Raw genomic sequence first — 13634 nt, forward strand, 5'->3', positions numbered from 1 at the left:
CTAGCTAACATCTGTGCCTATCTTCTTCTATTTTATATGTGGGACGCTGCATGGCTTGATGAGCAGTGTGTAGGTTCGTGCCTGGGATCCAAACCAGCAAACCCCAGGCTGCCAAAGCAGAGTGTGCAAACTTAACTGCTACACCACTGGGCCAGCCCCATTACTACAATTCTTTTATCCTTAGTTCTTGTTCTTTCCCATCTCTGCCTGCCAAGTATAAAAAGGACTTATTCTGCAAGCTGAATTACTTTTAATTTGCTGAAAGCAAAAGACAGAAATGTTCTCTTGCTTTCCCTGTGTCAAATCTGATCACGAGTGATCCCTAAGTAAGCTTTGCAGGTAGATGAGAAGCCAGAAACACACACATATTTTCCCTCTGGCAGGCTATGCAAACATCACAAGCTGGGTCAAATTAACTGAAGCAGACACCAAGGAGCAGACCAGATGCATGCATTTTCCTCAGTGGGCATGGGAGGAGGCCAGGGTGGGAGGGACAGAGGAGCAGCAGTACTCATTGTTGGGGCGGGGGGCTGCTGTGCAGGAAGAGGGGTGATAGCACCTCAGGGTTGCCAGGGACAGTGCTTCTCACCTGCTGTGAGATGACTTCCTCGGGAAACACCCACTGGGCTGGATGGCCCTGTTTGGAGAGGCTCTGCACAAACTCCATGCCTTGTTGGCTGGTGAGCTTCCTCACCAGGTACACGCGGTACCAGTCATTCTTCACCTGGGTACAGAAGCGTTCGACCTGCCGCAGATAGCGTCGCTTCTCCTCAGCCATCTCTGCAAATCCAGTGAGAAAGGGGTGAGTGACTGAGGCCAAGAGTATTTGTCTAGGTGCAAAGCTAGTTAGAAAGCATGAGGCCCGCTCTTCAGGAATTCATGTAAAAAACTAATTAGAAGAAGAGACATGGTACAGACCAGTATTATTCTGAGAACTAGTTTCCCATACCGCCTGAATTTATAAATACCGGAGCCTCTTAGCCTGGGGTAAAGAAAGGGACGGATGAAGACCTGCCTGATCCTTCCTGAAGCTCAGAGAGGAAGTCAGACGCCCTGTCAAGACAGAGGCGGATCCTGGCCGTCTCCTGCAGGTATTCAACTGAAGCCTCCTTAGCAGGTTTTCGGCCGCGTCTCCCTGCCAAGTAAGTCTCGAGGAAATGGCCTTCTTCTCTTAGGTATTTCGATTCCTCACTTACGGAGAAAGCACTATTCCTCTCATGTATTGAATCCTAGGGAACAAAGAATCAGAAAGAAAAGGATATTATTCTTTTAATATGCAAGTCCCCAACCTTCCAAAATTTCCACAGTGTGACTGTGGAGAATGAAAGAAGGATAAAGAATATCGTCGTAGGTCTCAGTGTCGATTTTTCCCCCTCGAGGAATATTTGCCCTGAGCTAACATCCGTGCCAATCTTCCTCTGTTTTTTAGTACGTGGACTGCCAAGCACAGTATGACCGCTAACAGAGCGAGCGCTGTAGGTCTGCACCTGGGAAACGCACCCAGGCAGCCGAAGCGGGTCGTGCTGAACTTAACCACTGGGGCGTCAGGGATGGCCTCTCGGTGTGCATTTTTTGAATCATGTGAAGTAACATCCCTTTTTATTTTCGGGGCAAAGGAGGGGAAAAAGAAAACCTATGAGAAAAAAATTTTGTAAAATCTAATTTTATCATGTGCATTGCAAAATTTTTGGAAGTAACAAAAATATGAAGTGAATAAAAATTATAACTATTCATAGTTTCACCACCTGGAGATAAGCATTGTTAACTTTGGTGGTACGTTCTTCTAGGCTGGTTTTTTTCCCTCAGGCACACGCACATAAATGTCAATATATACAACTGCTGAGGACAGAAGCAATGCTTCTGAAACCTTTTTTTTCCTGCATGGAACAGAGCATCTGTTAATTTTACCGACTAAAATTATATTCTGTAAATTTTCAGGAACACTTTTCCCTTGCATAACCCGCGTGGTCCCAATAGTGTGTGAAAGAAATTGGAAGGGGCAGTCAGCCTACCTCCAGGCAGTTACTGAAGAGCAGGTACAGCTCAGTTTTATCTTCAGTTATAAACGGTTTCTTTTCTAACAGGGACAAGTAATCCTGAATATAACTTTTTACTTCATGGAAGCTATGGAATAGAAATATTATATCTGGTTATCTCAAGTCTGGAAACTCATCTTGCCAAAAAAAGAGAGAAAGGGTCTCTATCTATCTGTCTCCCTATCTCCCTATCTCCCCATCTCCCCATCCTCCCCCATTCCTGTATGACACATATATACATACAAACATATGTAGACATAGTTTGTAACATGATTTTTTGGAAAATATTTTAGAACAATATTGGAGGAATACAAAATTCCATATTTTAGACCAGCTGTTCTCAAACTTTTTGGTTTCAGAACTCCTTTACAGTCTTAAAAATTACTGAGAACCCCAAAGAGCTTTTATTTATGTGGGTTATATCTATGAGTATTGATGGTATTATAAATTAAAAGTGAAACACTTTGAAAACATTTATCAACTCATATAAAATAACAGTAAACCCATTACATGTTAAAATAAATAACATTTAAGAAAATAAACAATTTTCCAAAACAAAAAGTAATCGGGAAGAAGAGTAGCTCTGTTTTCATTCCTGCGCATCTCCTTAGCGCCTGGCTTAAGGGAAGTTAGCTGGATTCTTAAGTCTGCTTCTGCGTCCAGTTGGTTGCACTGTATTAAAGTGTATGAAGAAAACCTGGTCTGACACACTATGTAATTGGAAAAGGCAGAAATATGGTAATAGTCTTTTCAGATAACTGTGGATATTCCTCTTTGATATGACACCAAACCTTGATAAATGGTATTTCTAAAGGTTAGTTGCAATGTGCAATCTGTACCCATATCAATGAACTTTTCATAGTCAATTCTATTAAAATCAACTGGCCTGACACTTTAAATGGATTTTTTTGACTAATGCATGATTTTGTGACATCCAACTTTGGTCATTTGGAAAATACTGTTCACTGAACTATGCAGATCTTGCAAATGTTGACACATTTTTATTCTACAAGATATTTTTAAAAACCTCCTATTCATTAATATCACCATCTACGCCATCAAAAAGTCTTTAAGTATTAGACAGATGACAGGCTCACAGTGGTCGATACAAGTTTTCCAAAATTTTAATATTTGCTTAAAAGCTTGAATTTTTTCATTAGCAACAGACCCCTTCAGTTTCCTCCTTGATGTGACAGGCTCCCTTTGCTCTTTTTCAAGAACATGCCTGCCAAATGCCCAGGTCTGAGTAACTGGAGTTTGTCAGTCACTCTTCCAAGTACAAAGGGTATTTCCGTGAAAAAGCAGCTGGTTTAGCGCATAACTCAACAAGCGCATGAGTGGTTCTCCGGTAGAGAACCCCCCACCTTGGTAGGCGGCCCAAGCGTTGTATGTGTACTTCTCATTTTGAAAGAACATTAACAAGTCTTATCTTCAAGGGTGAAGATTTAGTAAAATTAATAATTTTTATAGCTTCATCAAGGACATTCTTAGATGAAACTGGCATTTTTTAAAATGACATGTGCGTGGCGGTGAAGAAACAATGTTTACTACTATGGTTCTTCATGGTAAGAAGCCAGCAGTTTTACCAGTCATTGTTTTAGAAACATCCCTGCAAATATTGACATGGTTAAAAAGGCAATCGGGCTGGCCCCATGGCTGAGTGGCTAAGTTCGCGCGCTCCACTGCAGGTGGCCCAGTGTTTTGTTGGTTTGAATCCTGGGCGCAGACATGGCACTGCTCATCAAACCACGCTGAGGCAGCGTCCCACATGCCACAACTAGAAGGACTCACAACGAAGAATATATAACTATGTACCAGGGGGCTTTGGGGAGAAAAAAGTAAAATCTTTAAAAAAAAAAAAAAGAAGGCAATCATATCTGAGTATTATTTTAAAAATAGTTTTGGGGCTGGCCCCATGGCCGAGTGGTTAAGTTCGTGCGCTCTGCTTCCGCGGCCCAGGGTTTCACCGGTTCTGATCCTGGATGTGGACATGGCACCACTCGTCAGGCCATGCTGAGGCGGCGTCCCACATACCACAACTAGAAGGACCCACAGCTAAAATATATGCAACTATCTACTGGGGGGATTTGGGGAGGAAAAGGAAAAATAAAATCTTTAAAAAAAAAAAAGTTTTGACCTCAGGGGCTCCCCCAAAGGTCCACAGACTGATACTTTGAGACCAGCAATACTCGATCAATACAAGCACCACAGATAATAATACTATTTCGGGATGTTGCTGACATCCTATCTAAGCAAGGGAACACGCAGACGGACCTCACCCTCAGCGTAGTGAGACAAGACCAAGAAGTGTGACTGATCTCCCTTCAAGTGTCCACGGGCAGCCAGGACTGTGGAAGCCCAGGTGGTGTGGGGCTGGGCCAGGGGCAGTGCTGAGCTGGTGGCTCGCCCCCTCTGTCACACGGGCCTGCCCGGAGTGCTGACGTCTATCTTTCCACAAAGGATGCCTGAGTCCAGCCCAGCACAAACAAAAACACCCAAACTGCAAAAGTCAAGTACAGAAGCAGGTATTTCTCAACTCAGAGAACGACGATGTAGATTTTTTTTTTTTTTCTTCAAAGATTGGCACCTGGGCTAACAACTGTTGCCAGTCTTTTTTTTTTTTCTGCTTTTATCTCCCCAAGCCCCCCCCCGCCCGCCCACCATACACAGTTGTACATCTTAGTTGCACGTCCTTCTAGTTGTGGGATGTGGGATGCCACCTCAACGTGGCCTGACAAGCAGTGCCATGTCCGCGCCCAGGATCTGAACCCTGGGCCGCCGCAGCGGAGCGCGCAAACGTAACCACTCGGCCACGGAGCCGGCCCCGACCACTCGGCCACGGAGCCGGCCCCGACCACTCGGCCACAGAGCCGGCCCCGACGACGTAGATTTTTAAATTGCATCTTATGTCTCAAGATTTTCATTTTAAAATCAGTTCTGTAATTTTTAGTCTCTAAATATTTTAGAACAAAGCATTTACCTTTAGATACACTGTTTCTACTCATGTTAATGTATCTACTCTATATGTCAAGATGTGTGCATGTCAATGACGACATTTCCATTTCTCCAACCAAAGAAATTCAAATGAATTCAGATTTCACACATTCATGAAAAGGAATAAAAATTATATAACATCAAGAAAGGCTCTTTTCACATCTCAAGTCAACTCTTTACATAGATGCCTTAAAAGCTATTTTAAGGAATAGTAAGATGCTAGTTCTGTAATAAAATGTATTTTAAGAAATTTTCATTTGAAAATTCTTCAGGAATCACGTCTGAACAGACTATTTCAGAAATGATGAAAAAAATCAAAATGAAATGTCCGAGGCGAGGATTAGGAGATGCGTGTTTACACACAATCTGGTCTCTCCTCTGAGTGTGCTTCTGAGCGTCTGTCGGCAAAGTCAGCACTGTTCTGAGCGGACCTGCATTTTGCCACCACCTCACAGCCTGCTCTGTCAGGTTAGAACACAGGCTGAGTATACGAAGCATCTTCTGAGAGAAGCCTCTGAATACAGATCAGCTTTCTAAGGATTTCCTAAAATAGAATAATCAGATGAGACCACTGACCTTTGCAGCCATACTGGCTTCTCTATCCATTATAGAATCAGAGAAATTGAAGAGCTGAAACTAAACTTAGAGGACGTCTAGAACAATGACAGTGAGGGGAGATTCTAAGTTATCACCCTAAAAATCACAAAACTAGGCAGCTGTGGTCCTGGGCTCAGAACTGCAGATTCCTGTCTCACACCTGTATTCTTTTCCTTTTTTCTTTTGAGGAAGATTGGCCCTGAGCTAACATCTGTTGCCAATCTTCCTCTTTTTTTTTCGTTTCTCCCCAAAGCCCCAGTACGTAGTTGTACATCCTAGTTGTAAGTCATTCTAGTTCTCCTACGTGGGACGCTGCCACAGCATGGCCTGACGAGCAGTGTGTAGGTCCATGCCCAGGATCCAAACTGGTGAACCCTAGGCCGCCAAAGTAGATTGCATGAACTGAACCACTTGGCCATGGGGCCGGCCCCCATACCTGTATTCTTCTTCCTAATGATGTGCTTATGGCTGAACTCATTTGCCAATACGTGAACATGTCAAACATGCAACCAATACAGGCAATATACACCAGGGGGTCTCTCACTGAAAAAGCTTCCCCAAATCATGAACTAGCTATCGGTCCTGTGAAGAATGCTTGGCAGCAAAGAAAAAGCCATGACGAGGAACAAAACATGTGAAGGCTTTCTAGAAGCAAATGCCATAGTGGCTGAGCTTACCTGTGCTTCAGAAGCAGTTTGAGAAGCACCGAGCGAATGACAGGGGTCTTATCCACAACATCATCAAACGGAGACAGAGATTTTGTGTGTTCACGGTGTCCTGAAACCAGAAAGAGAACGGGAGCTCACCGTTCACAGCACACATACAAAAGTGCGATGAATGACGAACTGAATTTTTAAGTCTATAGGAAGAAAGCAACCTACTTTGGGGAGCATCTCTTAAGAGCTCCTTCTGTACAAAGAGTAAAGACAGCAGAGCCTCGATCACATCCTTCTGGGGCGGAGAGTTGTCCTTGAAGCACAGGGTGGAGACCAGGTCTATGAAGAAACTGTTGCACATCTGCCGGAAGCAGGCGTGTTTCCCGATGGCATCCCTTCGGAAGGGTGGAAAGGCACGATCAAAAGGCTTGCAGAATGTGCTCCAGAATCCCTCCAGACAAGTGCTTTGGGATTTGGACAGCACTGTTTTTTTAAATAAAAAGATGCAAGTATCTCCTTACATTGATTGGAGCTGGTCTTCCAAATGGCGACAGACCAGGCAGACTGGTCTCTCTCTAGGAACGCTTCCGAGCATTTGGACCAGCCAGCAATAGGCTTAATATCCTGAAAGTCTGCCCAAGACCCAGCCCCTGGGCGTGCCTTGCATCCCACTTTTAGGAGGCATCAGAGGGAGGGAAAGGGAAGGAAAACCAACCACTAACGGAATGGAGCTGAGGAGAGCTAGCGCCACAGAGCAACTGCCAATTTGAACTACGTGCCCCGAAAAGCACTCAGTCAGACAAGAGAAAGCTTTCTGCTCAAGTCATAGAACGGGAATGGCATTTACACATCAAGAGAATAAACCAGTTTCACCTAAAGTCCTTGGGTCTCTCGTGATGGCTTTATTTATGACTTTCTGGTTTATTTCTTCCAACTTTTCTGTCTCCCAAATCTGTACACATATATGTCTTATGGAGAAAAAATTTTGAGATACTGTTTAATGAAGGGACATTAAGTGGTCGTCTCAGGATAGTTCTCTGCACTCAGGGTTTCTAAGGTTAATAGAATTATATTTCTGAATATCGTATTTGCAAAAAAGGAAAAAAACAGAGAAAGCTTTCTTAAGAGAAAGGGTGTTCTACCTGTACTCTTGGGAAACCGTCGGAGAGAAGCCATGTGGCAACTCGGTTAAACACAAGGGGCAACTCATCTGCCCTATGACGAGCCAGGTTTTGATGCAACCCAGGCAGTATATGTGGTCACAGGGCAGGCAGACAGGATCCTGTGCATCTCCCAGGCAGATGGGGCACGGCTGAACCCCAAACCTAGGATCCAAGAAGAGTGATCAGTTCTGAAGCAGAGAAGCTGGCTGTGAGAAGCCAAAAATACCAAAGCTTCTGAATTCTCTCCCTCACGGACCCCAAACCAAAGATCTCACCTGGTGAGGGTCTTGCTGGCCTTGTCCTTACACTCCCGAAGGACAGTCACCACAGCGAGGAAGGGCCTGTGGGTCTTGATGTCAGAGTTCTCTTGCAGACACTGAAGGGAAAGGCAGTGATAAGGGAGCTAATTAGCAGTGAGAAGGGGAGAGGTTAGAGAGTTTTCAAACTTTAAGCAATAATATAATGACCACCTGTATATCCACCACCAAGCTATAAGAAATCTTAGCGTTTGGGCGATATTTGCTTTAGATCGTTGTTTAAAGAAACAAAATGTTACCGATACAGTCGCAACTCCAAGTGTATCCCTTTATAATCACATTCCATGCCCACACCCCCCACCCCGTGCCCCGTCCCTTCCCCAGAGAGAACCACATTCCTAAATTCCCACTTTTACTGTTTCTATGAATGTGCAAAGGTTATGTTGTTGTTTTGAATATTTGTAAACTTTGTATCAGTGACATCATGCTATATCTAAGCTTCTGCAAACTTGCTTTTTTCTGATACATGTATGCCCAGATCATTCGTATCAACTGCTGTATAGTACCCACTGAGGAATGTTTTCTGGTAAACGGGTTTTTAGAATGTTTCCAGTTTTTTTGCAATTACAAACAGTTATATACTCAACATTCTTCCATGTGTCTGCTTGAGTACCAATGGGAAATTTCTCTGGGATATATATTTAGAAGTGGAAACACTGGTTTTTAGGAAATGTACATCTTCAACAATACAAGATAGTTTCATGGGTGTGCTTCTGGAATTTTGTGCTTAGACATGATGTTTGCAATAGATGTCTTTATATTACGTGTACCCTTGGGCATTATCAGCTTAAGGAGAGTTCCCTTCTATTCCTAGTTTGCCAAGAGTATCTTTTTTCCAAACTATAATTTTAAAAAATTATTTATATATATATATTTATATATCTTAAAGATTGGCACCTGAGTTAACGTCTGTTGCCAATCTTTTTCTCTTCTTCTTCTCCCCAGAACATAGATATATATCATAGTTGTGAGTGCCTCTGGTTGTGCTGTGTGGGACGCCGCCTCAGCATGGCCTGACAAGCGGTGCCATGTCTGTGCCCAGGATATGAGCCGGCGAAACCCTGGGCCACTGAAGTAGACCGTGCAAACTTAACCACTCGGCCACAGGGCCGGCCCCTAATTATTTATATTTTGTTGTTTTATTGTAGAAGGACCAATCAGAGTGTCTTCTTGCTGCAGTGGATGTCCATCATAGTAATTTTAACAGTAAAAGTGCTAGCCTTTTAACCAGGGTTAGTTTTCTGCGTGTGTTTTTTTTAAATTGAAGTAACACTGGTTTATAACATTAATTTCAGGTTTACATCATTACATTTCAATTTCTGTGTAGATTATATCATGCTCACCACCCAGAGACTAATTACGATTCATCCCCGTACACATGTGCCTCATCACCCCTTTCACCCTCCTCCCTCCTTGCTCCCTCACCTCTGGTAACCACCAATCCAATCTCTGCTGCTATGTGTGTGTTTGTCGTTTTTATCTTCTATTTATGAGTGAGATCATACAGTATTTGACTTTCTCCCTGACTTATTTCACTTAGCATAATACCCTCAAGGTCCATCCATGTTCTTGCAAATGACCAGATTTCATCTTTTTTTTATGGCTGAGTAGTATTCCATTGTGTACATATACCACATCTTCTTTATCCATTCATCCCTTGATGGGCACGTACGTTGTTTCCAAGTCTTGACTATTGTGAATAATGCCTCAGTGAACATAGGGGTGCATATATGTTTATGCATTTGTATTTTCATGTTCTTTGGATAAATACCCAGCAGTGGAATAGCTGGATCATATGGTAGTTCTATTCTTAAATTTTTGTTTTTTCTTTTTTTTTGTGAGGAAGATTGGCCCTAAGCTAACATCTGTTGCCAATCCTCTTCTTTTTGCTTGAGGAAGATTGTCCCTGAGCTAAGGTCCATGCCCATCTTCCACTATTTTGTATATGGGACACTGCCACAGCATGGCTTGATGAGCAGTGTGTAGGTCAGCTCCCAGGATCCAAACTGTCAAACCCCAGGCTGCCAAAGCAGAGTGCATGAACTTAACCACTACGGTACCGAGCTGGTCTTAACATTTTGAGAAATCTCCATACTGTTTCCCGTAGTGGCTGCACCAGTTTGCATTCCCACCAGCAGTGTCTGAGGGTTCCCTTTTCTCCACACCCTCTCCAACACTTGTTATTTCTTGTCTTAATTATAGCCATGAGGGGCATGAGATGATATCTCATTGTAGTTTTGATTTGCATTTCCCTAATAATTAGTGATGTAGAACTTCTTATCATGTGCCTATTGGCCATCTGTATATCTTTGGAAAAATGTCTGTTTAGATCTCTTGCCCATTTTTCAATTGGGTTGTTTGTTTTTTTTGTTGGGTTGTATGAGTTCTTTATATATTTTGGATATTAACCCCTATCAGATATATGGTTTGCAAATATCTTCTCCCAATTATTAGCTTGTCTTCTTGTTTTGTTGATGGTTTCCTTTGCTGTGCATAAGCTTTTTAATTTGATGTAGTCCCATTTGTTTATTTTTTCTATTGTTTCCCTTGCCTGGTCATACATGGCAAATTATAAATTTTATCAAATTGTTTTTCTGTACCTTTTGAAATGACCACTTAGGGTTTATCTTTTAATTTGTTATATAAATGATGACATGTAATAGATTTTATGATTTTGAGCTATCCTTGAATTCCCAGGGTTAATCTTACTTTGAAATGATATATGAGTTTTTAATACCCTGCTAAACTTGATTTTTTAATCAACAAACCAATTCAAAAGTGGTCAAAGGACTTGACTAGACATTTCTCCAAAGAAGACATACAAATGGGCAATGAGCACATAGAAAGATGCCCAACACCAGTGGTCATTAGGGAAATGCAAATTAAAACCACAATGAGATACCACATTACATCCAGTAGGATGCCATTTTATCAAAAAAGCACAGAAAATAACAAGTGTTGGGATAGATGTGGAGAAATTGGAATGCTGGTGCATTGCTGGTGTGAACGTAGGACAGTGCAGCCACTGTGGCAAACGGTACCGCGGTTCCACAGAGTTAAACATAGAATTACCATGCGATCCACTTCTAGGTATAGATCCAAGAGAATGAAAATCAGGGACTGAGACTCCTGTACACGAACGTTAACAGAGCATTACTCACAATCGCCAAAAGGTGGCAACCACCTAAATGTCCATCAATAGATAAATGAATAAACAAAATGTGGAATAGCCACACAACGGAATATTATTGAGCCTTAAAAAGGAAGGAAATTCTGACCAGCTACAACATGGATGAACCTTGAGGACATTATGCTGAGTGAAGTAAGCCAGACACAAAAGGGCAAATACCATATGATTCCACTTATATGAGGTCCCTAGTACAGTCAGATTCACAGAGACAGAAAGTATAACAGAGGGTACTGGGCTAGGGGAGGGGAATAGGGAGTTAGTGTTTAATGAGGACTGAGTTTCAGTTTTACAAGATGAAAGAGTTCTGGAGATGGATGGTGGTGATGGTTGCACAACAGAGTGAATGTACTTAATGCTACAGAACTGTACACCTAAAAATGGCTAAAATGGTAAATTTTATGTTATCTATATTTTACCACAATAAAAAAAATGGCAGTGGCCTATTGGTTGGACAGGGACATTGGCAAAGACAGGGACATTACAGATTGGAAAGTCAATGCCCTTATGATCTATAATAGCAAAACATTCGGTAAGACTGTCATCTGTGACACCTTGGAAGTCAGATCTCAAACCAAGAGAATGTATCTATCTATCTGTATCTGTATACCTACCTACCCATCTATCATCCATCCATCCTCCATCTATCATCTATCTATCCATCCATCCATCACCTATCTGTCCATCTATCATCTATCTACCTACCAATCCATCCATCATCTATCTATCCATCCACCCAACCATCGTCTATCCATCCACCCATCACCTATCTGTCCATCCAACCATCATCCATCTATCATCTATCTATCCATCCATCCATCACCTATCTGTCCATCCAACCATCATCCATCTATCATTTATCTATCTATGCATCCATCTATCATCTATCTATCCATCCATCCATCATTTATCTGTCCATCTATCATCTATCTACCTACCAATCCATCCATCATCTCTATCCATCCAGCCAGCCATCATCCATCTGTCATCCATCTACCTACCTATGTACCTATCCACCCAGCCACCCACCCACCCATCATCTATCTATCATCTATCTGTCTATGCATCCCTCTATCCATTCATCATCTATCTACCCATCCATCCATCATCCACCTATCATCTATTTATCTATCCATCCATCCATCATCCATCTATCATCTATTTATCTATCCATCCATCCATCATCCACCTATCATCTATTTATCTACCCATCCATCCATCATCCACCTATCATCTATTTATCTACCCATCCATCCATTATCCACCTATCATCTACCTACCTACCTATCCATCCATCATCTCTCTATCTATCAATCCACCATCTATCTATCTATCTATATATCCATCCATCTATCATCTCTCTATCCATCCATCATTTATCTATCTATCCATCCATCCTTCTATCCATCATCTATGTATCTAACTGTCCATCCATCTATCATCTATCATCTACCTGTCTGTCTACTACTACCTTCCACCTATCTGTTTATCATCTAACCTTTCTATTAGCACTGAGGAAACTCAGAACATCCATCTGTGATTGCCTGCTTTTTGCAGCTCTTACCAAAGTCCTGTGGGAGGCTTTGTTGACTATTAATTCAGGATAACTATAAGAAGTAGCTCGGAAAAGGCAGCCTCAGTAGGAGATAAGATTTGAGGCCCGACGCCTTCCCAAGCAATTTCACGAAAGACTTCCTAGCCAGACAATAGGAACCAGCCTCTCAGGCAATGCTTTCCCCCGAAGCCTCTTGTTTCAAATGACCTCAAGGTGGCTGTCCTTAAATTGGAGGGGATGAGGCCAGTAAATTCAAGGCAGGCTTCAGGCATGGAAGCAAACTATAGAAGATCTTCAGCTATGGTTACTCACACATGGATTTGAGTGGAAGGAAATAAGCCAGAAACCCATTAAGTTTTTGGGGTAATTTTATTGCCAAAAAGTCTCCCCACAGGCCTAACGTGCAAAAGTCTACGCATGTATGCATGCTGGCATGCAGAGACCAGATAAGCCATCTTTTAGTTTACATTATCTGACCATGAGGAACCACACTGGACCTGGCTGAAAGGACTGTGCCTCACCCGGGGGTCCTGGCCTGTGACAGGGTGAGACCTGGAGAAAGGCTACATGTGGTCCGGTGTGGGAAGAAGGGTAGTCACGGGTATGTGTGGGCCAGCAGGGTGGCAGAGTGCCAGCTGTTTTCTAGGGCTCTCTCTCTCTACTTTTCCTCTATAAAGGAACCTCCAAGTTCTACGTGGGCACAAGACTGCTCCACTCGAGATTTCTCAGCCTCCTCTGCAACTAGACGAGGCCATGACTAAGTTTAGGGTGGTGGGCTATGAGCGGACGTGCTGTGTGTATATTCTGGGTTGGGCTCTTAAAACGGGTGTGCCCTCTGGGACCATTCTTTCTGTCCCATGGCTTGTGACAGCAGGAACAGCCTTCTCAGACCACAAGGTGGCAGTTGCAATATTAAGGGTGACAATGGAACAAGACAGAAGGAGCTTGGGCGCCTGACACGGAGGAGCTGGTACACCAGCCCTGGACTGCTTGAGCTCCTACAGGTATAGGAGAGAGAGACAGGCTTCTGTTTCAGCCATTGATGTGCTGGTCACGGGAAAGTAGACTGGAACCTAGTATCCAGGTCAACCACCCTGCAGCGCGCCACCCTGCATTTTAAAGGCTGGGC

General features: G+C 42.9%; 1 protein-coding gene and 1 long non-coding RNA gene across 12 annotated transcripts in view; one reads left to right on the forward strand and one right to left on the reverse strand.

The window, feature by feature from the left end:
* LOC138916082 (uncharacterized) overlaps window positions 1-13634 on the forward strand; it is a 42439-nt gene that overhangs the window by 21913 nt on the left and 6892 nt on the right. The gene's annotated exons all lie outside the window — the stretch shown is intronic.
* The window catches only part of RNF213 (ring finger protein 213), a 115260-nt gene that overhangs the window by 18745 nt on the left and 82881 nt on the right, over window positions 1-13634 (reverse strand). For all 11 annotated transcript variants that reach the window (XR_011422749.1, XM_070225819.1, XM_023651845.2 and 8 more), the window contains 7 exons: window positions 7722-7822; window positions 7426-7608; window positions 6509-6678; window positions 6305-6404; window positions 2013-2124; window positions 1016-1229; window positions 590-780 (listed from right to left, as the gene is read on the reverse strand). Coding sequence is in view for 10 of the 11 variants with exons in the window: in XM_070225819.1 (XP_070081920.1) it covers window positions 590-780; window positions 1016-1229; window positions 2013-2124; window positions 6305-6404; window positions 6509-6678; window positions 7426-7608; window positions 7722-7822 (1071 nt within the window). In the remaining variant the exon portion in view is untranslated. The remainder of the gene's footprint in view (window positions 1-589; window positions 781-1015; window positions 1230-2012; window positions 2125-6304; window positions 6405-6508; window positions 6679-7425; window positions 7609-7721; window positions 7823-13634) is intronic.

The sequence above is a fragment of the Equus caballus genome, chromosome 11 (assembly GCF_041296265.1).
Source record: "Equus caballus isolate H_3958 breed thoroughbred chromosome 11, TB-T2T, whole genome shotgun sequence".
Taxonomy (NCBI): Eukaryota; Metazoa; Chordata; class Mammalia; order Perissodactyla; family Equidae; genus Equus; species Equus caballus.